General features: G+C 32.5%; 1 protein-coding gene across 1 annotated transcript in view; it reads right to left on the bottom strand.

Moving 5' to 3' along the window:
* The window catches only part of Klhl1 (kelch like family member 1), a 328,230-nt gene that overhangs the window by 209,088 nt on the left and 92,554 nt on the right, over positions 1-26,588 (bottom strand). The window contains exons 2-4 of the mRNA XM_005083637.4: positions 20,228-20,410; positions 13,420-13,556; positions 2,306-2,502 (exon numbers count right to left, since the gene is read on the bottom strand). Of these exons, the coding sequence (XP_005083694.1) occupies positions 2,306-2,502; positions 13,420-13,556; positions 20,228-20,410 (517 nt within the window). The remainder of the gene's footprint in view (positions 1-2,305; positions 2,503-13,419; positions 13,557-20,227; positions 20,411-26,588) is intronic.

Below are 26,588 nucleotides of genomic sequence, written 5' to 3'. Positions count from 1 at the left end.
TAAATTCAATACAAATTTAGAGAGTATACATTAATTCCTCTATAGATAGAGAGCATGAAAACTGGCAGTATGTGAGACTGAAATACGTTTACAAAAAGTTAACTTAGAAAAACAAGTATATCTTGTTTAGGCAATGATAAGGGGCACATATTTATTAGAAATTAGAACATCACATACAAACAACTAATTTTCAGGTGTTGGATCCAAAGAAAAACAGATTACAAAATCCAATGGGATAGTAGCTTTTTTTTCTTAAATATTAACTATGAACATTTGGAGACTATTTTAGTTTCACATTTCTAAATTTTTGAAAAGTAAATGTAAATAGATTTGGCACAACACATAATCTATTCACAGTCTAAAAAATAAATTTGCACAGAAGCATCAGAGCATATAACACCATACCTAAATATCTTTAATTGTTTTTACAAATCTTTCATAAATAACATAGATTTAAAGGCTATGAAAATGTTACTTATCAAGTAAACTAGTGGCATTCCAGGCAGCTGCAAGGGAAACAATTTTTATTACTGAATTAATAACTTCAAATCAGACCAGAAGGGACCATTATCCCTCTTGATATGGGAGCATATTGTTCTTTGACTAAAACTAAGCCAGGGGCTCTAAATTGTAATGAAATGTGTGCAATTAAATGACAGCATTTGGTCTTTGATATTTTGATTGATAAAGTACTTGTGTACACTGATTTTGTATGGTTCGTATCATTTCAAATCCAACATTTTCCCTGTCACAGAATATTTCCAAAGAACTCAAAAACAGAATAGCATATTGGGCTTCTCCTTCTATCTCTCAGTTTTTATCTAACCTACAATTTGCTTAAAATTTCATGATATAAAGATTATACAATACTGAAATTCTAAAATTAAGAACTATAATACCTGTACATGTTGAATTTCATTAGTGACTTGAAAATTATTTATTTTTCTGTTTTAGATTTGTAATAAGCATCAATAAATCTTATTTTTCTTACTAAAAATAATCCATAGCATTTTATTTACTCGCATCAAAACATTAAAACTTACTAAAATAAAATATATTACTAATTAATATGATATAGATGTTTTACTTCATGGTTTGTATAGCATAACAATTATATCTAGGATATGAACTACAATATGCATTCAGTTTTGTAAGAAGTTACACTGTTTAAATTGGAAGTAATATGAAAAAAGTCATCAACATGGAAGGATTTGGCAATAGGGTGGGAGGGAGGGGGGGAAGGGGAGTGCGGGAAGAGGGGAGGGAGAGGGAACTGGGATTGACATGTAAAACAAGCTATTTAAAATTAAAATAAAAAATGATAAAAAAGTGTCACATTTAAAGTATACAACTCATGGTTGTAGAGGTTGCTTCCTGGTTAGGAGAATTGCTAGTCTGGAAGATGACCAAGGCTCAGTTTCCAGCCACTCTATAGAAGCTCACAGTCATCTGTAGTTATCATTCATGGATGTTTAATAACATTTGACCTCTGCCAACACTAGGTAAGTTGTAGTGCACATATAAACACGGAGACCAAAAAGCCATATACATAAAATTAATAAATTTTGAAAAGTTTAAAAATAAGGCACACAATATAAAGGACTTTTAGAATCCCTATAATTCTGATAAGAGGATCTCATATTGTGAGAATAGTGACAAAAAAACATAATATAAATGAATGATTTCAAGGATTCATGTTGATTGTTGTTATGCATGCTGCTTAAATTTTGAATTATGACAATATTTTATAAAATTAAATTTATGAAGTACATACTAAACCTTCTGTTTATAAATATTTAGTCTTGAAACAAAAAATATCAGTGAACTAATATTTATGACACAAACATTATAGACTGACAATTATATCTGTAAGAATATTATCCACAAACAACACAGAGTAACCATATTATAATATTTTATGGTAGACTTATTAAAAGAAAAATTCATAAAAAATGATAAAAATGGCAGTTGTAGAAATTAATAGAAAAAGATTGAGAAAGCAGGAATATCTTTTAAAATTTTAAAAAATAATTAAAAATATCTTTCCAACATTTTATATCCCAGAAAGTCAAAACCCACATCAATATTGTCTATAAAGTATAATACTGTCATGATTAAAGTAAGGACAGCATTACTATGTACCTTGATATTATAAAATATTTTATTATATGTCAGAATATTCAATGATAAAAATGTAGCAATCATAAAATATCTTATTCCTTAAGTAATTGTTAAAGGCCATCATTATTGTATCATTTGACACTATTGCAAAATAGTCCACCACTTAAATATTAAATCTCCTTACCATGGTGTAGCTGTGAGCCACTTTCATTAATTCAATGCATCCTTGAGCATCTGCAAATGCTCGGATTCCTAAGCAGTTTGATGGATGCAGAAGTTTCATGAGGAAGTGACAACAGACTTCTACTACTTGAGGAAGCTGAAGAAGACACGCAGCTGCAAGAAGATTTTCAATAGTGTCTTCTTTCAATTCCAAGCAACCTAAAGTACAAATGAAGAAAACTATGAAACTCTGTTTTTGCATTCCTCACATGGTTAATGCAGTAATTAACCTGAGGCTTCCCCTCATTCATGCTGGAAATGTTAACTGTCCAGGTTATATATAGCTCATATGAAGGCAACACAATTACTGGGAGTTGATATGTGCATCTTTACTTAAGAAACTCATATTTTAAGAGGTATGTGTATTCATATTTTTCAGGACAGACTACATTTCACATAATATATGGAAGGCATTTGAAGTTCTTATTGTTGGATCATCAACTGAAGAAAAATCTGAAATCATTTAGTCTGGTGTCTATACAGTCCTGATCTCTTCTCATTGCTGTAACAAGTAATACATAAATTCAGCTACCTGGAAAATGTAAAACATATGATAAAACTTAAATAACTAGCTTAACAAGTGTTATTAAAAAGTAGTAAATAAAAAATAAAGTGTTTTGATGTGTATATATGATAATTCATGAACTATATATATGTATTAATTAGTAAGTTTAAAATTGAGAAAACAGTATAGGCATCTCGAAATCTAAAATTATTATTAATAATTGAGTATAAGTCAAACTACTTAGTTATATACCACTTTCAAAAATACTGTCATTATATAATATTTTTCTAAAGTATTTAATAAAGTCAGCAAGAGAATGGCAACATTTTCTTTTTTCTTTTTTCTTTTTATTTTTATTTTTTTTGGTTTTATGAGACAGGGTTTCTCTGTATTGTTTTGGAGGCTGTCGGTCCAGCCTGGCCTCGAACTCACAGAGATCTGCCTGCCTCTGCCTCCCAAGTGCTGGGATTAAAGGCGTGCGCCACCACTGCCCGGCGAGAATGGCAACATTTTCTAAATATGTGAAACTCAGAAAATGTTGATGGTATATATTTTATAGCATAACTCAGCTTCTCTGATTTGAAACAGGAAAATAAATACCTTCAATTTTACATTCCCTCAGTAGAATTTGCACACAAGCTATTCGTACCATAGGCTTGGCCGCTCTCTGTGAAAACTACTTTCCAGGATTCTTCTTGGCAGCAGTCTAAGAACTTTTAGTCAGGAGGATTCTTGCCATTCACTGATAAGAACTGCTGAACTTTTCACACTTATTCTGAATGCCCATTACCTTCTTAGTGCCTGGAACACTCCTATATTCTCATTAGAGGTTGCCTAGGCAACTAGCCGTCAGTATAAACTTATAGTTACTGAATCAGTAATGAGCCTACCTGCCTAGCAAGTGTTTACACATTTCATCACAAATACCTACACTTAGTCCCATGTGCTTACACTTGATGAGGTCCTAAGGGAAGGTGTACCTCATTTTCTCTGAATTCATCTGATGGGTCTTTGTCTCTTCCTCAGTGTGCTCTATATTATTTTGTGATAATAAATTATGTGTATTGGTACAACCATAAGTAATGTCTAGTGTGCAATCTCATAAGCCATTATTCTGAGTGATAAGCTTTGGGAATTTCCACTTTTAGTGTTAACCGCAAGAGTTGGGAGTTTTGAGCTGAGAAGATAAATGCATTAATGTTTCATTGACCCTAAATTTATATCAAAATCCATTTTAATTATGTTCAACAGTCTAGAACCATTTTAATGGAAGTGTAAAAAGTGAATCTATTATCATTATGAAGATTCAATGAACCTAGGCAATCCAAAAATATTAAAAGAAAAACATTTTAGATTCAGTAAAAAACTAAAGCCATTAAACTTGAATAAGACTGTTCCTAATAAACTAAACACAGACACATAAATGGAACTGAACAAAATGTCTACAAACAAGAAAAATCCATTAAATACATTTGTATACATATATATTTCCATATGTATGTATGTATGTATATGAAAAAGGAAAAAGTAAAGTAAGCTGAAAAGATAATCACTGAAGAAGTCAAATAACAGGGAACAAACCATGTAATGCAATGGATGAAACATGTAGTATGTAAAACTTGCTTAAGAAAAATTACATAACTAAAAGTTAAACCCTGATTATAATTTTTCAATAAAAGAAAGAGAAAATCCTTGTGGCCTTAAGTCAACGAAATATTTTAAATAAATATAAAAGCGTTATCCTATAAGTACAGAATAAATTGGACAACCCAAAATTCATTTCATGAGACACTGAGGAATGAATCAATAGTTGGGCCTTAAATCTGAAAGGTACCTACAAATCATAATACCTGAAAAACCATTGTCAAGCATGTATTAAGGACTCCAAAACCCAAAAACCAGAATATAAAAAAAGGGGAGAACAATTTCAGCAGGATTTTTTTCCAGGAGAGTTACAGGAGTGAAAGGTGATGATACTCAGCAGTGTTTCTGGAAATATTCAACAATAAAGCAATCACAGAACATGAAGCCTGGTTAACAATGGGGCTGTTCCTGGGTGTGTGAAACAGCACAACAACTCTGGGAAATCATTTCACATTTTCACCTCTTCTAACATATACCTAGTCTCCTAAGCTTCTCCTTTGGCTAAATGGAAGAATCAATTTTAGCAAAAATTTGTAAATGAATGATTGAGGATTTATGTATCAGTGGGCACAGCATCTAAGCAATCACTTGTTTATCAAAAAGTCCCTGGAACCAATGAACCCATATCTATTCAAAAAAACACATCAAAGTGATAAGGAGAAATTCATTGCAATATGTAGGAACAGGGACGTACTAAATGAGAAGTCATGAATGCAAATAAATATTCTTGGAAAGTAGTAAAAATTTTCCAATTCACCAAAACTCTTTCAAAATCCTGAAAATGTGAACTTCCAATCACATTACACAGACTAAGCAAATTTTATTTATGCATTCAGAAATATGTATGATATACATATATTTGTTTAGAAATATGTATTCAGTTTATACAATTTTATTAAAATATTTAAAGGTAATGCTACAATATGAATCAAGATTCTATAATTGTACAGTTATGTGGTACCTAGTAATATTTATACACATATTGAAAACTGGTTGAAATATATGTTCCTAATCAATACTTAAGGTGAGTGTATTCAAAGAATCCATTTTACCTTTTTGAGTAACTATTTTACTGTTATCTTTTTCTGTAGTCATAAATATTAAGTACCTTTAAGGTAAATTATTGTGAATTATGTTGATTAAACTGAACTATTACCATTATTTGTCTCAAAGATTTGCAATGCTTTGTACTTTTCAACTTGGAATATATCCAGTGCTAGAGAATACTTTTAAGAGCCAGAAGACAGAAATGGAATACTAGCATGCACTGAGCTTGAATGCACACAAATTGAGCGAGCTCATGCATGATACATTTCTTTATGTTTCTATAACTTGCCATTTATTTAACATACTTAGAAGCTAAGAAGGCAAAACCCGGCCAACTATTTGAATTCAAAGTTGTCTAAAAATAATGTGAATACTGTTAATGGGAAGGAAATACAATTTTATGGTTTTATTTAAAATATACCTTGAAGGCATAATATTTCTGAGTATGTTTTGTGAAAGGAAAAGCCTCTAAGTTGGCACTTGTATTCTCTTGTAGTTTGAATTGTAAATGTTTCCCACAAGGTCTAATTTAGATCCTTTTTTATCAGCATCTAGTATTATTTGGAAAGTCGTAAAATCATTAGAAGGAGGGACTGGCTTACATAAGTAAGTCACTCTGGAGGTCTACTGATTGTTCTATGTGACTTTTCCCAGCTTTCTCAGCTTTCCCCTATAACCTAATGAAGGAAACTTAGGGACATCCTCCAGCACCAAGAACTCTGCCATTTTTCTCCTATGATGGATTGTAACCTTTACGAACTGCTGGGCTAAACAATAATCCCTTCTCCCCTTCACGTATTTGGTTTCAGGTCACAGTAATAAGAAATGTAAATAGTAAAATAGCTGTCAAAAGTTATGTGATTGGTAAAGTTTACATACATAGCAAATATATTTTAGTAAAACTTAGAAATAATTTTCAAATAATGATAGTAATAAGGTATTTATAATTTCTCACAAAAAAGTGAGGATCAAAGTGAGGATTATTCTTTGATGAGGTCAAGCACATTAAGGGACTTCAATATTCTCAAGAAATTCAATTTCCATCAATGTCAGCATGGCTTTACTTTCCTAACTTTGGCCTTAAAATATGTATAAGGAGAAGAGTTATGTGTATATCTTTCTGTAAAGATATATTTTGTGGGAGGAGGAGAGATTGCGTGATCATGGGGTCATGGTTGCTCTTCCAGAGGACAAAGAATTTCTTTCCAGAACACACTGCATATAGCCATGAGTACACATATGTTTTGTGTTTTGTTTGTGCATATGTACATGTGTCATGTCACAGAACACAGCAAGTCCACTGGAGCTCAAGTCACTGTCCCTTTTTATCCTCTTGATCTGATGTGCAGAACTAAATTCTTCTTTTTCCTCCTTCTTAAAATTTAAATTAGAAACAAACTTGCTTCACATGTCCATCCCAGATCCCTCTCCCTCCACTCATCCCAGAACTCAATTCTTATTCTCTGAATGAATAGCTAGTCCTCTGAACCACTCAGCCACCCCACCCAAGCTAATGTATATTTCTCTCACGCCAGTAAAATACATCTTTACAAACTTCTTCCCAGAATCTTTTCCATCGTGTTGCCTCACCAAAAATTACGATGATGTGTTAGATATTTTAGCCCCTATATTTTTCAAATATAAAGAAATAGATATATAGTCATATCTTTTGATTTTTTTCTAAGGAAATATTTAGAATTGAATTAACCACAATGAAAATATTTAAAATAGTATGGAAAGGAATAAAAACATATGTAAGTTATGAGCATTGAAATTTCATGGAGTGCCAACAAAATGGGAATAATTTTTCATTATTTCCTAAAATTAGTTTTATAAAATTTAGTTTTACATTTATTGGTGAATTTGTAAACATGACAAACAAGGCTATTTGCTAACTGATTTTATTATTTTTATTTCTATACTATATATAAAATTGTTGAAATCTTCTAGGAAAATTAATTAGCTCAATGTTTTTATACAATGCACAATGACAAGACACAAGCAACACAAGCCTTTAAAGACTTAGTATTTTATATTGAGAATAGAGTTTACTGCCTAGCAAAATCTGTATTAATATCCTACTAATGTGTTTGCATAATTCATGCCATTTGAATTAAACCGTTCATAAAAATGAAACACTGATGTATTTTAATTATAATAAAGAACTCTGGAGAGACTTTAGTAAGTAAATTCAAGACTGGATATATTGATATATACTTTTTAATACTAAAAAGAACATTAAATATCTCAATGCCTTTGTATGGATATTTATTTCACTAAAATGTTGGCAGTAAGCAAAAGCATTTTTAACATTCCGTTTGCATGTACAAAGGTTCAGATGCACCCGAACATCTTTTACAAATATGTTAACTCTTCGGTATGATTAAAGTTTGCTGTTAAGCTGTTTAATTTCCTACCCTTCCTTTTAAAAATACCACTATTAGCCAGACAGCTTCCTGTGTTTGAACTTTGTCCTTATCAGTCCTCTCCAGGACCTGACACTGTATTAGTAACCTTGCATTTCCACCTCCCGTATTTGTTAGAACTCAATTTCCTTATTCATCAATGAGCATGACTTATTTTCAAGAGCACAGGGATTATGTAAGCGATGAACCAACAGGAAGTATCTAAGCGTGCACATGAAGGCAACCTTTCAGTATATTGACCCCGAGCTCATCATTTGACAATATATTATTTTATGTAAAATGTCATCTGTGATTGAAATATGAATAATGATATCTAAGTTTGTATACACATTTAAAACCAATATTTTACCCTTGTTTTCTATCATTCATACAAAAAGAAAACTAGTCTTTATATGTCAAAAATAAGTTTATACCCAAAGATAATTATTTTGTGTGGTAAATTTCAAAGTTGTTTAAACATAGGTTGTGTAGTCAGAGCCTAGTAAATGAGGCAACATAGCAGGCATATAGCAATCTAGGTCATTTAAGTGTGTTTGTAAGAAATGGAGCATCACATCTTAACATGTTCAACTATCACCTCTGTCTCTATACCACTATGGTTAGTGACTTATAGTTATGAGTATGATGAACAGTACCTAGGACAAGATATGAAATAGCAATAAGGGTGTCAATTTAGTGATCTAGATTATTTTGAGAGCAAAGGACTCATAAATCACTATAACGAACTCTTGTCATAACTTTCTCTGTAAAGGGCATTATGATAGAGAACAAAATATTCAATTTGTGCACTGCCATTCATATTATAGGAACAGGTTATTGGCTTACTATTGATCTCTGCAAGATTGAATATCCCTACCTGACTAGGATGCATTTTAGGAACATTAGAGGCAACTGATATATGGTGTAATAAGTTACAACATAATAATTAAGGAGACATTTCAGATATATGGCAAGATGAGCTGATCAACACACTTGAAATAGCAAATATTATTTCTAAAAGACTTTTGTAATTTGAGACTTACACAATTTAACATCTTCAAGTATTTACCTGTAAATTTTCTAATGTTCAGACTTTGATATCTGAAGTTCTAATCATCTCTAAACTAGCTGAAGTGATCTGAACATAGAGTAATGCCATCTTTATAATCAAATTCTTTTCTACCTTGACTCCATTTTCATGTAGATACTTTATGAGATATTTCCAGAACAGCTTTGGCATTATTATACAAAGTCAAAGACTTTACTGCACAAAGAACAGATTCTATCCAAGTGCATGCATATGAGAGAATAAGGGAGACTCCTCTAGACTAAAATATAAGGCCCTATTGCCAAAGAGAAACCCGACATACCATATTGAACATTCAAAAGGCGATCTGGTATCTACCTAAAACCATCATATGACTAGTCATCATAGTAGCAGAAATCATTCTTTTTGCTACTCACACAATTTCAAACTCTTTGTTCTACTATAGTGCCTAATGTGCAAGATACACAGCTGCATTAGTGTCACAAAAGTTGTAGAAGTGACTACTCACTATGTGATTGGATTTAAGGCCCATTCTCTGAGATGGCACCCACCCGAGACACAGATTGACTGGCCAGAATACTAGATAGTCCATGGAGCTAGGGGAAAAGCAAATAGTACTGTTCCACTTAGTTAAGGAAACAATAAAATAACTGCTAACAATATTTCACTTGTAGATTAGTGCTTTCCTGACTCATCATCAGTTTCCATCTGCAATAGCTGAGAAGGGATAGAGAGGTCAAAACTGCACAATGTGCAGAATGAGAGACTCAAGAACACTCTGTCCTAGTGAATTGTCTTCATCAAATACCTCCCCTCAGGGATGAGGAAACTCTGCAGAAGAACCAGAAAGGCTGTGAGAGCCAGAAGAGGTGGATGACACTAAAGAAACAAAGATTTTAAGACACAGAAGGACTGACACGCATGTGAACACAGAGGCCGTAACATGCACAGCGCCTGCACAAGTCTAAACCAGATGGGTTCAGGCCTGAGGGAATGAACAGAAACCCAAACCTGACTTCGAAACGATTGCTATCTGAAAAACCACACTCAAAGAAAAGTTCATTTTGTCTAATGGAGTTTCAAAGGTATACAAACCACACTTAAGGTCAGGTCTACATCAAAAAGTACAGGGATACAACAAAACCAACTAACTCAAATGCAATTTTGGAGGCCTTCTGTCTCACAATACCTTTTTTTCCCTTTGAAAAATCCTTTACTTGTTTATATTAGTTTTCTGTGTCTGCACATGTGTGCCTCATTGGCTTTATATGTCTTTGTGCTCCTCCTTTGGCTCTTTTTGTTGTTCATTTGCTTTGTTACATTCTGGTATGATTCCTTTTGTTATGTTTTTATTATTGCTGTCATTACTACCATTATTTCTGCATGCCTATTTGCATTCCAATGAAAGCAAGTGAAGGGTGTTATTTTGATTGGCAAAATGATAATGATCATGGAAGAGTTTGTTTAAGGAAAAACATAATCAGAACAAACTGTCTGAAAAAAATCTATTTCAAATAAAAATGTCATCAGTGTAAGAGAAGAAAAGGGGAAAAGAATGATGGTTCTTGTTTGGATATGCTTTTACTAACTAAAAGTCACCAATATCACAAGCAGAATTTCTAGATGTAAACTCAAAATAAAATTAAATGGAACTGTTTTAAGAAGATGTTTTGCATGTCCTCATCTGTCTGAACAATATAGTGCTATTAACCTCATAACTAACATTGTTGTTATAATTACTGTAAATTTTCTTTAAATATATCTAAGATATTATGGCCTGTAAGCACACGAGTATATGCTGTTTTCCAATAACAAGAGGAGCAGTTGTAAATTTCATATTTAAATTACAATATTACAGAAAACCAATTCTTTAATTTTACAAAGAATGATAACAAGCTTTATTCAAAATAATATTGTGAACCATAATGTAACTCATTTTATTTGAGTTAGTAACACGAAAACTTTACTTCTTGCTGAAATTTTTCAGTGTTTGATTCAGTTCTTTTTCCTTTTCCACCATAACTTAGGAAGGAAGGAAGCATTGAAGGTTTTCAATCACTTTGAAATACATCAGTTTTTCTCATATGAACACCACCTTGGAAGTTGGCTTTTCTTGCTCTGTATCTATGGTTCTCAAATGATACAATCATTGAAGGCTGCACTTTTCAAGTATTTAGTATAGACTCTTTGAATGTACTTTTATACTTTCTAACTTGGTTTTATTAATTAGTTACATGGATGATTCATTTTTTAATTATGGATGTGCTGGATTTCATATAAAATTTTATTGATTGGTATCACTTTAATACATCCTGTTTCATCCCTACTGAATTTGTTACTTCCATAGCTAGTAACTATGAAGACTTCAAAGATTTGACAACACGAACCATGAAGAAAACCATAGTCTCAGCTGTGAGGGTAGCACAGAGAGAAAAGTCCTGTTAAGCAAACCTGAGAAAAGGATTTTCTCCATAAATTATCTGCTCATCTAGAAAATTTATGTAAATATACAAGCAGAAGGACGTCAATCACGTGACACAAAGATGTTATGGAACACAGGCCATAGTACAAATTAGTTCAGGTGATTAGGCCACAGTGTGAGTGCAACAGTGAGTTAGTCTTATGTCTTTACTGTCTTCTAAAAACAGAGACATATCTGGGTCATTACTCTCAGCACAAAGCTTGAAACATCATCTAACTTTGGGTAACAGGATGTTGAGTGTGTTTTGACCTAGTTTTGCTCTAGGCTAAGATACGTTTGTGGGGGAATGAAAAATATATATGAGCACTGTGCTTTTATCTGCCTGGAAGTATCCCTAAAAGATTAGCTGTATGACACCTCCCCCATGCTAGAAAATAAAAATACGAATTAAAAAATAGCATTTATTTGTTTCTTTCTCTGAATTTTCATACATTTATAGAATGCATTCTGGTTACCCTCACACCAATTTTCGTCCCTACAGTATTAACCCTTCCTCATCATTTTAAGTCCCCTTCTCATATCCATTCTTCTTTGGAACCCAGTAATTTTAATATAGGTCATCATTGTGATTATAGTTCTGTGAAGTATCTAGTTGAACCTGCTGGGCTCATCTGTCATTACAAAAGTGAAAACAATTCCCCCAGAATCCGCTAGGAGACAGAAGTTGATAAGTGTTTGATATGGTCTTGTGATTCACTCGCTGTCCATCCTCCACTGATAAGATTGGTGTCTGTGCGTGCTAGCAAACAAAGTGTAACGAAATTATTATACACTTATTAGCTCCTCAATTTCAGAAGAATCTAGATAGGCTTTTCAAGGCCAGAGACCTTGGTCTTCCTAGGAACATTTACTTCAGAAAAATAAAGAAATGTGTATAGTTTTCTTCTATTTCTTGGAGCTGTATTTTCAAAAACCTTTATGCCAGTTTTATATTCCACAACCATTTTCCTCAGTGACAAGCTTCAGGGGAGTTAGTAAGTATTGAGACAAGGCTCTACAACAAAGATATGCAAAGCTGATTTTTCTTCCTCTAAAACAAAATAGACAGTGTAAAATGTCAGTGTGCTCTTTCCCTCATCTCAGGACTTAAAGGCCTGTTCTCTTAGTTCAGTCAGGTTGAGCTCAGAATGTCAAAGACGTTTTCACTATGACAATAGCCTTTAAAAAAGTGTTAGCTTTTTATAGTGTAAAATTTGCTTTGTTTGATCATATCTTAACATCATTGAAACCAGAAATGTCCAATTTCACATTATATAGGTAAATCTGTTTTCAAATCCTATTATCAAGATTCATGTATTTTATCATTTCTTCTTTATATCCTTTGAGATATTATACCACTTTTTTTTAGCTCATCTATGTACTTAAATTGTGACCTTCTGGAAGGCAAGATTGACATTTCTATTAAATTTTTCTCCTTCAGCACACAATTTCACATTGAACAATATATCCAACAAAAACAAAATTCACAACAATACTTATTTTGGAATAACATACATGTTCATCAGAAAATATAAATATAGTAAATAAGGAAAATGTTCTCAATCTTCAATGCCAGTGATTCTCCCAACTCTAACTATAATTATTAGCCCTTCCAGCTAAGCTACCATTGCAATATGAATGGTTATATAAAAATTTTAACATTATTTTAGCACAACAAGAAAATGTGAATTAATTTAACACATATTTCTGAAAAGTAAAACATGGAGATAAGCAAATTTCTATTTAGTGATTAATTCTGTCACTATTTTAAACTTCATTCTTTCAAATACTGGTTTTAGCTATGAATTTAATCTTGTTTAAATATGGTGAGGAAAATTTTTTAACAATGAATTCCTTTACACACTTGTGATACATTAATGATAAAAAGTACAGCTACGTTTCATTTTGAAAGACTCAGTTTGAAATAAACATGGTATCCATAGGATGTATGATTATTTTATTGTACCTGTATACGCAAATTGAACAAGATCCCAGAGTGCATTTGGGTCTATGCCTTCCATCTTGATCTCTTCTTGCTTGGCTTCACAAACATCACTTGTAAACATGGCAGCGAAATAGTCAGAGACAGAACTCAGAACAAGCCTGAAAGAGTCACAGGGTCTATTTTAGGCCATGGACACGAAGCACAGAACAATGATTTACCAAGACACAACCTGGAGCAAAGGATCAACACCAGCTGTTTTGTCAATCATGGTTCTATTTCCTAGTTACTGTAGGCAGACATATGCAAGGGTATTTGTGGCACAGTATATTGACAGAATCCTCAGGGTATATGTAAAATAATTCTATAGATGAGTCATAGATTATTTTTGTTTTTAAACTTTGTGAAAACTTTTTACTCTTTTCTGGGGTGGTGCATCCACAAAATATCATTCCCCAGCAAGGAACAAGATCTACTTATTTGGCCTTAATGTTTTACAACATTTCAAGTGGTGTGTGTGTGTGTGTGTGTGTTTTATATCTTTTTTATTTTTATTGTAGTTAATTAATTTAAAATGCCAGCATCTTTTTTAACTGAAATAATTAGAAATCATGTATTTGTTTTGACTCTGATACTCATTTCTTTAATTAAAAAGCCCTATGAAAGAGAAAATGGAATTTTTTCAACTGTTAAGAAAAATGATATCATAAAACACAAGAAAATGAATGGAGCTAGAAAAATGTTTTACTGAGCCAGTTAACCTGGGCACAGAAAGACAATTGCTCTATACCTTGTATCTTATACATGAATTTTAGGCCCAAGTATTAGATCTGTTCAAGTTGGAGGGAAATATTTCAGAAAGTAAGAAGATGGCCATTAATCAGGAGAGGCAAAAGACTTTATGATGGAGTGGGTATACTAAAACAAAAGCGCTAAGAAATTGCTGGGGGAAACACTAGCATGCAGAGAATTAAATATGGATGATGCTGGAGAATGTAGGAAATATGAGGATTGGGAAAAGGTTAACCAAAGCTAAAGATATATAAAAAAGACTTTCAAATGCTTAATTTATAATTAAATATTAAATTAATAATAATGATGATGATAATAATATAGAAAATGTGTTTAAACAGATGTGCCCTTCGTGGTTAGATAGGGATACTCCCAGAAGTCAAAGGTTTTGAAAATCATCAGCAGGTTTGTAATACTTCCCTTTGAGTTATTTAGTCAGGGAGTTCCATAGGCATTAATACTTCCATGCTCCTTGTTTTTACATCAAAATTATATGTTCTGACCCTAATGCAAGAAAAAATAAACCTGAAAAACATAAATTTATGGGTACCGCACACAGAGACCACAATCTAGAACATAGAATCAAACTTTTTGCTGTTTCCTAGTGTAAAATTATTTGTTTTATACTGCCCACTGCAATATTAATCTACCGGGCAATGCATATGCCTGGTAAAATTGCTATGCATGCACTATGACTGATTTTGTAACAACCAGTCACAGGCTGAAGCCGAGACCTCTGCCACAGGAGGAAATATAATACTGTTACTGCCCTGTAAACATTTTCAAAGTCATGTGTTTGGCCATGTCACAGACTTTAAAAGAGAATCTATGACTATTGTGTTGCTAAATGAACATGCAGTCAAACATTCCTTTAGACATTCGTAATTATACCTGGAGACTAATGCTCCTATTTAGCCATGGGCAGATGAGCTTCTTTTCACACTGGACAGTTAATGAAGAGACTCGACTTGTTGGAAATAAGTGACTACTGAGTTTTTATCACTTCTCTGTCACCCCTTCTGAGGAAATTGAGATATTTCCAAAGAGGGAGAGGAATGAATATGGGAACCTATGGCGAGGAGTAGTATTGTGAAAGATTTTATTCTATATAATGTATTGTTGTTGCAATCACGAACAACATGAGATATATATCCCTGAACTAGGCTTGTGGAAAAAAATGAAAAAATATGTGTCCTTCATCATTCTACTACTGATGTGGGACTAGGGCATGAGAGACTGTGAGGAGGTATTGGCAGTTACTGTTTATTGTTTATTGGCAGTTATTGTTTATAGAGAAGGGTTATCACTATTGTTTCATCAGTAGAGTAGCTATTGGTAAACTTCCCATCCTCTAGTTTACTTAGGCATGCTTATATATGAAACCTTAATTTATCTCAATGGGACAAGTATATATATATATATATATATATATATATATATATATATATATATATATGTGTGTGTGTGTGTGTGTGTGTGTGTGTGTGTGTGTGTGTGTGTGTGTATGTATATGTATAAGGAAAAAGAACATAGTATGCAAGGGTGAGAGATGAAAACAAGAATTTCAAGGGGAGTGAATACGGTGGCAATGAATTGCATAGATACATGAAATTGTTTAACAGTATTACATTTGAAATGAACTAAATAGGGGCTGTATAGCTCAGTGCTTAAGAGCACCCACTGCTGTTCTTCCAGAGGACCTGGGTTCGATTATCAGCACCCATGTGATATCTAAAACCTGTCTGTAATTTTTGTTCCAAGGGATGTCTCCTGTCTTATGACTGCCTTAGACACTAGGCATGCATGTTGCATGCACATACACATGCAGGCAAAGCAGTCATAAGCATAAAATAAAATAAAGTATTGAAAAAAGTAAGCCAAATAATGAAGATACAAACTTGTGAAAATACAGTATGAATTTCACCCAATGACACTTTTCAATTTAAGCAACACATTTCCTTTGGCCAGTAGAAGAGGTCCATGATTTCATTCTTTAACCAATGATATTCTGTCACTAAACACTTATGAACTATATAATGAACAGCACATGAAATTAAAGGAAAATAACTTTGCTTGCCCCTTCCTGCTTCATCAAGATTTTAAATATATGACATGTAGTTGATAGTAAAATCCATAAATTCTCTCATTTTCCAGCATTTGTCATTTGTTATAGAGGCAGAACCAATTTCCTATCAGTAGAAGAAAACATTTTTTTTTAGAATTCTTATAGTGGAGCTCCGAGGACAAAGCAACATCTAACTTTCATTTAACATAATTACTTTTCTACTTTCATCTGCAGTAACTCATAAAATATTTTTACTTAATGAATGGTTCTAGATTTATTTCATTCATTTGTGAAGAGAAGATATAATTTTGTTAGTGTCTAGACTCTATTGGTTTTAGTAGAAAATTAGATTTGAAATGTATTGTTTCTCTGATCTAACATGCCATTTATTTATACTTATTTTAATTTTTATAATTTTAATAGTTTTTACGGTGATAAACATGTGTATGTCTTAACTCATAGTTACTTTACTGCAATTTTCTTAACTTATGTAATAGTATGTTTGTATGTCTAACAAACTTTGTGTGTTAAAAACTAAGAAGGTGCCATTTCTTTCATATTCAGTATTTCATTTTCTCTATGTTTTACTTTAGGTGATTTCTAGTTACTGAAAATAAATGATTTAGTATTTTTATATACAAATACAATAACAATTTTTGAAATTTTCAATTGCTACTTTTATAACCTTTTTGATTATGTAAGCATCCAAGTCTTTTAGGTCATTTTCCACTGAATGAGGTTACTCTCTATCATGGCCTGTGTTCTATTTTTTTCCTATGTGGTAAGTTCTTACTGTATAACACACAGAACATCACCCTTTACCCTAAGTAGAAGCAAAAAGGAAAAATGATCCTCACTTTGTCTTGTTGTTTTCTTTTATTAAGTTTCCCTCTTTCTACTTTTTAAAGGTTATTTTGTGAATATAATTTACTTTTGAGGAGAGGAGAGGATTTTTGAGACAGGGTTTTTCTCTGTATAGCTTTGACTTTTCCTGAAGTTTATTCTGTAGGCCAGGCTGGCCTCACACTCACAGAGATCAACATGCCTCTACTTCCCAAGTGCTGGGATTAAAGATGTGCACCACTACCTCCTGGCTAGTTCGTGATGAAGAAAAAGTAGGACATACAGAATGAAAGAAAGATTTAAAAGCCCTGAGGCAAAACATAGATGAAAACAGGCTATAAATGCTAGTGGGACAAACAAATGATAAGACTGAGCATTCCTAACTAATACCAAGTCTCTGTGTCATGATTTGGAACTGGGTTTGAAAAAACCTACTACATACTAACTTATAAAATAATATTAATAATACAATAATCAATTTAATTTTAAAATCATACAGAAATATCCTAATATTTATATCAAGTCAATTAAATCCACATGATAATTTTGTTAAGCAATAAATATTATATCTCCATAAACATCAGATTATATATCACTCTAAACATAAGTATTTCAACATAAGCCTAATTGGCTTGTTCTTACACACAAAAGTTTTATTGCAGTAAGGTTACATTTTGAAGAGCAAAATATTTTGTGACCTACATTGTACAAATTTAAATTGTCAAATGCAACCTTCGCTATCAGCACTAGTAAAAGCTTCTACCTCAGTAACATAAGTATAGAAAGATTAATCCTACATTTAGATGTAGTGGTAAAAAAGACTTGAATTAGAGTCTAGGATTTACTGTTAGGCAAAACCTAACACTTTCATATGCGATTATGTAGCTTCAGTTACTTCAGGGGAAGCTGGGGCAAAGTTTTCATTAGTGAACATGTACAGTCACTACAGAAAACATCTTTTTGGCGTCACTAGATTCTTTACAAGTCTATTAAAATTCTTATGTTACCCTTCAATTTATTATGGTGTTTGACACTCTTGACCTCTCACTTCTTAAAGCATTTTTTGGTATAGAGCAGTGTAGACTTTATCTCAGTTTTACTTCTTAGTGACCTCTCTTACTTTTACTCTTGACCCTCCCTTTGCTGTAGAATATTGTGAACTTCTGTGCTTTGCCTTAATATTAGATTTTGCCCTGCCTTAATAATTTGTACTGCTGCAATTCCAATTAGAAAAAAATAATATGACTGAATGTTCCACCAGCATTTGACTGTCTTCCAACTAAATTCACGGTGCTCTGACTGCAATTTTCTTACATTTACTTTTCCTCATTTCCAATTTTTATGTCATTACGGATCTTGCAGATGATATGAATGAAGTTTTGGATCATGTTTCCTTGTACTACTTTTCCTCCATTCAATAGAATAAAAACACATCTTTCTGTGTGTCTAGGTTTTCTATGTCATCTTTATAGTAGGGCAGAGAAATCCTGGATCACTGTCAACATTACTCAAAGGAGACAAGACACTTCATCCAAAAAGCTTCCTTGTCCAAGAAGAGCTGTCTGAGTCTTTGGCAAGTGAAAGCCCAATACTCTGAGCATTTCAGCTGCCAGCCTCCATACACTCCTCACCTCTAGACAAGGAATGGATTCAATGACAAGGAGCAATAATGCCAGTGCCTAAGGCACTACCCCCTGTGAATCACATGCCTATTTAAATTTAAATAATTTTTTCATATACAAGGGAAAATAATTGTTAAACTGAACAACCATATGATCATTAAACACACTATATCTTTTTAAACTTGCTATGTTTTTAATTCTTTATTAAAGGTAAATTTATCTTGAATTATATAATTCCATGTATATTTAATAGAATGAAATTATTAGTCTCAATTATGCAAGCAATATATGTAAACATATTTTTTAAAATATATTTGACAGTGAGAAGCTCCTTGTGCTATAACTTCATGTTTAACAAATGTAAATTTAAAATATCACTATCAATTTCATAACTAAAACCCAATAATTTATTTTTAGAATACCCAGAGTTTTTAAAGAAATGACAGGATGAAATATTTAATTTCTAATATCAGGCATACCTTCTAAATTATGATTCCTTTTATATCAGTGGAAGAAAGATGGAAAGGATTCATTTTGTCATTAGTTATTTGTGATGATGCAGTGTTATGAAAATGTCTAAGAGACTGCAATTTTTGCTGAACCTCCCACCTGTAGTTCAAAATACACACTAGATTAACTTTAAGTTTAAGATAGCTATCTTCATGTGTACTCCAACTGATAGTTTCATAGGCCTTTAAGAAAGCAGTAGAACAACCAATATTATTTTCCTTCAATTCCTATGTAGTCAGTTTCTAAAACATCTTATCTTATGTACTGTTCCATGACCCTGACCAAATTAAGGCATATGAATCATGTACTGACAAAAACATTACAAATGTTGAGAGCAGATTTCTAAAATTTATCATACTAACTGATGCAACATTTATAAATAATGGCTGATAGCAATGATTTTTTTCTGGGTCAGTTGGCACCAGTTTGAGTTAATGCCTCAATCCCTTATAAAAATGTGACCCCTTCCTTCCATTTGTAATGCTTTCTTTGCTCTTCAGAATAGGGTGACATCCTCTATGAAGGACAGACACATAGTCACAAGATAACCACATACAAGAGCTGACAATGTCAGGCACAGACAGATTCACAAGACAATCTTTTTCAGCCTGGCACAGAAACAGACTAATAGAGCAGACAGACCATGGAAGACACCAGAGCATGAAGCAGAGAACTCAAATCTGGACTGACTCTTGGTTAAATCACCCTAAGTAAAAGTGTTTTTATTTATTTTCTTAATGCAGCATCAAGTGTTACATATATGCTCCAAGAGTTACAAGAATATTGCCAAGTCTTTAGATTTCTTTTATTTATTAGTAGTTAAATATTTAAACTATATTGTAAGTCCCCTTAATGTAAAGTACCACTAAAACAACAACCGAAGTTCTCTTAAGAAAGTCTAGTTCCTTCTTAAAGTAATGCTCTGAATTCTGCGGTCGGGGCACCATCCAATTAGTCTTGCAAATATGGAGGCACAATTCCAATACTGATACACCCATACCTATGAGCAGGTATCTTTCGATTCCCAACAATCAGGATGACATCACAGAGCTGCTGTTGCTTTAAATAATTCTCCATCTTTCTAAATGATTGCTCAGCATGATGAACAGCTTGATAGAATTCTTCAGAGCTACTGGAGTCCAAATCACTTTGTGGCGTCAGTGAATGATTGGTTGCTGTCAACCTGTAAGCCATACACAGAGACAGAAAGATGATGCTTATAAAGTGTCAATAAAGGACCAGAGAGTTATGTCCAGTTTTACAATTTAGGAACTTTATTTAAAGACATCTTCATGAAATCGATGAAAGAAATCTTTTTAAAAATCCATTTTAGTAAAATTATTTGTTTTAGGAAGCAGTAAATCAATTGAATAACAATGTTGTTTCCTACCATCAAAGGTGACGTAAGATAAATTTTCAATATCAGATTATTATGTAAGTATATCTGAAAAGAGTCACAGAAATAATATATAAATTACCTATTTATACTAAAATGTATTGATGTTGAATATTAAAAAGTGCTTAAAATTTATTGCTACATACCAACAAGAATACTAATAAAAATAAGATCTCTTTTCATCTTCTGGGCAACATTGGTAAACTTGAAAGATATTACAATAAGAGAAATATCCAAGCTCTTAAAGGAAACTGAGATAAATTCAATAGGAAGATTCTAATAAAGAAACCCTCATGCAATGTGAAAATAACGTGATAAATATTAGTGGCTACAGATATGAATGGGTAAAAAGTGTTGGTGAAAATTTGCCAGTAAATATAAAATTACAGTAAAGTAGAAAACTGAAGTTATGTGACTCTGTTATGTATTCAAAGGTTATCATTAATTATCAAACTATCAGGAGAATTTTTTGAATATTCTGTCTCAAAAAATGAAAAATGTTGATGTAATGAATATGATTGTTTCCTTGTTTTTATCAATACACAAGTCATACATGTTAAAACTTCTTATTTTGTCTCATAATCTTGTATAATAATGCTTCCACTGTTATTTTAACATTATCATTGTACGTTACATTATATAGTCAATATAAATATATTAAAATCTCTTTCATAATATATCCAATGCAAAACTATCAGTAATTTAAGTTTTAGAAGTTGCAAAAGTACACAAAAACTGGCAAAATAAAAATATAATGCCCAAGCTTTCCAACATGACCTAAATTCATAGGGATATTAGAAGACATTAGTTGTAAACCATCTTCCTCAATATAATAGTAAAGCTCTTTAGCAAATATTAGCAATGGAAATGAAAAGTATTCATTAAAAATCTCATGTACCCCAACCTATATTTAGTTAGTTGATGAACACGTGTTACTTATAGAAAGACAGCTGGTACATCATGAACAAATACTATATAAATTTAGACTTGTTTCCATTGAGATTGAGAATAAGAATCATAGGCCTTTGTCCATGAAATTTGACTGGAGGTCATTTAGAGCCCAACATGAAACAAAGGAAAGCCATTATTACTAGGTAAAGTGAATAATTGCTATCAACTAGAAAAGATGTTTCTGTGTGCCTAGAAGACATAGAAGAATATACAGAATATCTAACATATATCAAGTCAATAAAATGATGGGCTATCTGTTCTAATAATCAAATGCTCCTATCACTGTTAAGAACGTTATCCATCTATTCAATATGATTGTTATTAGAGACTTTTCAAATCTCTCTTTAAATATATGACCCCAGTACAAGTCTTGCTATGCCATATGTTTTTTTTTAATATTGTCAAACAGTATATGCTAAGGCAGCATCATGATCACGACATATTTTAGAAAAGAGGAATATGGAGGGAGCATAATAGCATCCTTCCACACATAAACATATTGTGTGGAGGCTCATAGGATTCCCAGCAATGATCATTTGTAAATCTGGCAGGATCATAATATAAGATCATAGAAAACAAAGAAAACTGAAACAGGAATATAAATTGCTAAATGCATGACACATTCCTCCAAATTAATCTGGATAATTGCAGGATTGTTGTTAGAATTTCTTACTCCTGTCTAAAATTGAAAACAGTAAAAGTAATCCTGTAGAATGGCTTCAGCTTTTCTTGAAGCTTATTTGATAAAATGATTCCATCCAAATACTTTTTTCATAAATGATCTATAAATTTAATAAACTTAATTTTTCACTCACCAAAAACTTCATAATTGAGTAAATGCTATCAAGAATCAACTTATTAAGCTTCACCAAGTCCCCAAGTTGAAGTAAATGAACTATTCAATAAATTGGGTAATATGAGTTTAATATTTGGAGAGATTCTAAAATTATTTAAAATAAAGGCTGAAATAGTGGGTTGGGGTTGCATATTTTAAATCACCCTTAACAAAAATCAAGCAGGCTAAATTATTGACTTAGATAGTTAAATGATACTTAGGGCCCACTCTACACTGATGAGCTATTTGCAGTTGATAGTTGGTGGTGGATAGAAAATTCATGGTTTCAGGGTTTTTTTGTTTTTGTTTTTGATGTAGACATTGGCAGATGCTACAGTGAATGGTTGCACACCAAGACACAGAAGGATAGTAGAAATGGACCTGGTGTGCTAATTAAATAAAATACAGGAAGATAGTAATGTTTCTGTTGTATGGTATGGTAGAAGCTGAAAGAAAATACGGGGTATGTATGTTCATATTTCGCTGTATATGTGTACGGAATTTTCCGTATATGCCATCCTAGAACCTTCATCCAGCGACTGATGGAAGCAGAGACATATACCCACGGCTAAGCACTGAACTGAACTCCTGGAACCTAGTGGCAGAGATGGAGGAGTGATGAGCAAAGAGGTCAAGACCATGATGGTGAAACACACAAAGACAGCTGACCGGATAAGAGGGAGGTCTTGAATCCCAGACTGATGGCTGAGATGCCGACAGGGGACTGATCCAGACTCCATGAATGTAGTGACAGTGAGGAGGCCACAGAAATCACTGGGGCCTTGGGTAGTAGATCAGTGTTCACCATGGTGTATGAATGATCTTTGGGAGCCCATTTCAAATAGAGGGATGCTCTCTCAGCCTAGACACATGGGGAAGGGCATAGGTCCTGCCCTGGATGAAATGACAGACTTTGGAGATCCCCCCCAAGGAGGTCCTCACCCTCCCTCAGGAATGAGTGGGGATGGGGAGGGGGCTGGGGGGCTGTTGGAGGGACAAGGGAGGAGGGGTGGGAGAGGAAGCTGGGATCGACATGTGAAGCATTCGCGTTTCTAATTTAAATAAAAACTTATATTGAGAAAAAAAAAGAAAATTACCCCAACTCAGTAAAAAATAAATAAATAGTAAAGCAAACAAAAACAATGAAAATAAGAATAGATAAGCAGAAAGTAAGTGTCTCAACATTTTCCCCCTGAATTCACTTTTCTTACACTTTTATTTTTGTAAGATTTTTTTTTTTGATTTCCTCTACACTACTTCTGGAAATAATTCAGTTTCTTCAAGGCCTCTTGATCTTCCAGATAAATGGTTATGTTAGTTCAACATGATTTTCTCTTGCTCATTTCTCATAAATCATTTCTTAATCTCAAACATGGGTAGTATTAACACACTTCAACCTTCAATTCAGGACTAGATTTATAAATAAATTTTCATCAACAAATCCCCTGTTATTCACAAGACAAAATTTCTAATTTTATAAATAAGAAAAAATTTAGAAAACATAGATTATATATTTAGTAGTTTCTTTTGAATATCATATAAAATTGCTTTGGCCAATTTTTCTGTTTATTCTCTAGTATATCACGTTTAGATCTAAAAAACCTTTATATTCAAATAAAATTTTGCAAGTCTTTAATAGAATGATTAGATACTATAATTTTAATCTTTATTATAAGTAAGCCACAAATTTTATAATATAATGAATACAATTTTTAAAGTTAGATTCCAGACGCATTTCAAAATTAGCACATGATGAAATCATCACCAACCCAGCACACCTAAAATTGAAGTGATTATCGATCCCATGGACTATTCAAGCTATAAACATCACCTTCTACTTAATTCACAACCACTTGTCCTGAAAGAGATGCTTCATTCGTTAACATTCAATAATGTCTGTTTTTGACACTTCAAACAAACATAAATCATTGTAGACTGAATTTTCTGAACACCTACATTTTGTTAATTAACTTGTTAACTTTTTGTCAAGAATTTCACATACGGCTACTGTGTTTACATTGCTTACATTATCACCTTTTCCCCATTCCAAGTCCTCCTGTGGTCACCTACAACGTCTCTCAAATCTACTCTTCCCTGTCCTGAAATTATTACTGTTATGACATATATATATATATATATATATATATGTATATATATATATATATATATGTGTGTGTGTGTGTGTGTGTGTGTGTGCTTCATATGTGTGTGGTTCACAAAACATACACATGTACTTGTATGTATAGCATTGGTAACATGTAAATGTGTTTGGAACTTATCACTTGGGTTAAGATAACCTATCAGCAGACTCATCCTTGAAGAAAAGTGATTGTTATTCATCAGGAACTATGTCTAACCTATAGCTCTTAGCCTAGATGTGGAGCCAGGGAAATTTTGCTAGCCAACTTTGACATGAAAACTGGCATCAGCATTATATGGGTCTTATTTAACTGACCTTATTGCACAGATCCATCTGTGCCATTTCTGAAGAAAATATCTCAATTTACTTATCAATATTTTCAGAAATTTCCCTTTTGCTACTCATGACTAAGAGAGTTAGCATTTCTCTGACATGTTACAAGTATGTTTTAACTATAACTCTGAGAAAGAGAGCAGAATAGGTGTTCAACAACTATATAGTGAATGATGAATACATGAAAAACGTTGTATGAGAAGTGGAATTTTAACTTTTCTTTCCTTTTTGAGATTATGTTATAATAAAAATCATTTTCCCTTTCTTTTACTCCCTCTAGATTAGTCATATACTTCTTGCTCTATTTCAAATTCATTCTATCATTTTTATTAACTGTGGTTAATTCCCAAACACATAAATATAACCTGTTACTTACATGTATGTTTTCAAGACTGATCATTTGGTATTTTAAAACTAATAGGTAGGAGCTGGAGAGATGGCTCAGGGATTAAGAGCACTGACTGTTATTTCAGAGGTCCTGAGTTCAATTCCCAGCAACCACATGGTGGCTCACAACCACCTTGAGTGAGATCTGGTCCCCTCTGTTGGCATGCAGGCAGAAGACTGTATCCACAATAAAAAAATAAAATATTAAAAAAAGCTAATAGATATAATTTTAATACGTTATTCACTATATTTTGTTTGCTTGTTTTATAAATTTTATGGAACACAATAATTAGCGATTAAGAAAGTTAATACTAATATAAATATCAACCTAATTTAAGTCTTAATACCTAATCCACTAACTAGTGTACAGAGGGAATTTTATAAATAAGTGTGCTGTGAATTCCTGTTGTTTTACACAAAATACAAAGTTTTAAACAAATAGGAAAAAACAATAAGCTAATTGCTATATACTATTATCTTTTGCATACCTGTATATATATTGAAAATAATAATTTCTCATGTTTATGTGCCAGCATTACAAAAGTATTAAAATTCAAATATAAAATGGAGTTTAATGAATAAAAAATAGTTCATTAAGCAGTGTAATATTAAATAGTAAATATATAATTCTGTCCACATTAATAAAATGTAAGGAATTGTTTAAAATAAACAAATCATTTTAAGCAAATTGATATTTCAAATTTCTTATCATTCCCTAGAGGAAGGTTAAGATCTTGAAAAACTACAATGGATGAAGTTCAGAAGGAGATACATAGATGAATAGATGTAAAGATAAATAGAGAGGTGATAGATAGATAGATAATATATAGATGATAGTTAGATGATAGATGACAGATAAACATAGCCACATCTTTTAAAAAGAACAGTAAAGAAAAAACTCTAAACATTTGTGGTATCATTGATCTTTAAGTTGTTTTTGGTGCCTTTATGTACACTTGGTTGTATGCATGTGAGTATAGGTGCTGGCAAAAGCATGAGCTATTGCATCCCCATAAATGGAATTAGAGGATGTTATGGGTAACTATATAGGATCTTGGAACCATTCTGGGTCCTTTTCAAGCAGAGCAAGTTCTCCTAACTGCTCAGTCATTTCTCCAGAGAGTGCCATCATATTCTTATTTCAAACAAATACAGTGACAAAACTAGAACACATTAATGGACATAGTAATAAATATCTTTAACATCAGTACTGAGTATTCAAATAAGATTCAAACTTAATAGTCAGTTAATTGTTTTGACTTTAGTTTATGTTCAGCAATGTATCAGGTTCATTATTAAAGAAGAATACCTTAAAGAGT

This window comes from Mesocricetus auratus, unplaced genomic scaffold, assembly GCF_017639785.1.
Source record: "Mesocricetus auratus isolate SY011 unplaced genomic scaffold, BCM_Maur_2.0 Super-Scaffold_2245, whole genome shotgun sequence".
In the NCBI taxonomy this organism is placed as follows: Eukaryota; Metazoa; Chordata; class Mammalia; order Rodentia; family Cricetidae; genus Mesocricetus; species Mesocricetus auratus.
This window is presented reverse-complemented; position numbering and strand designations above follow the sequence as displayed.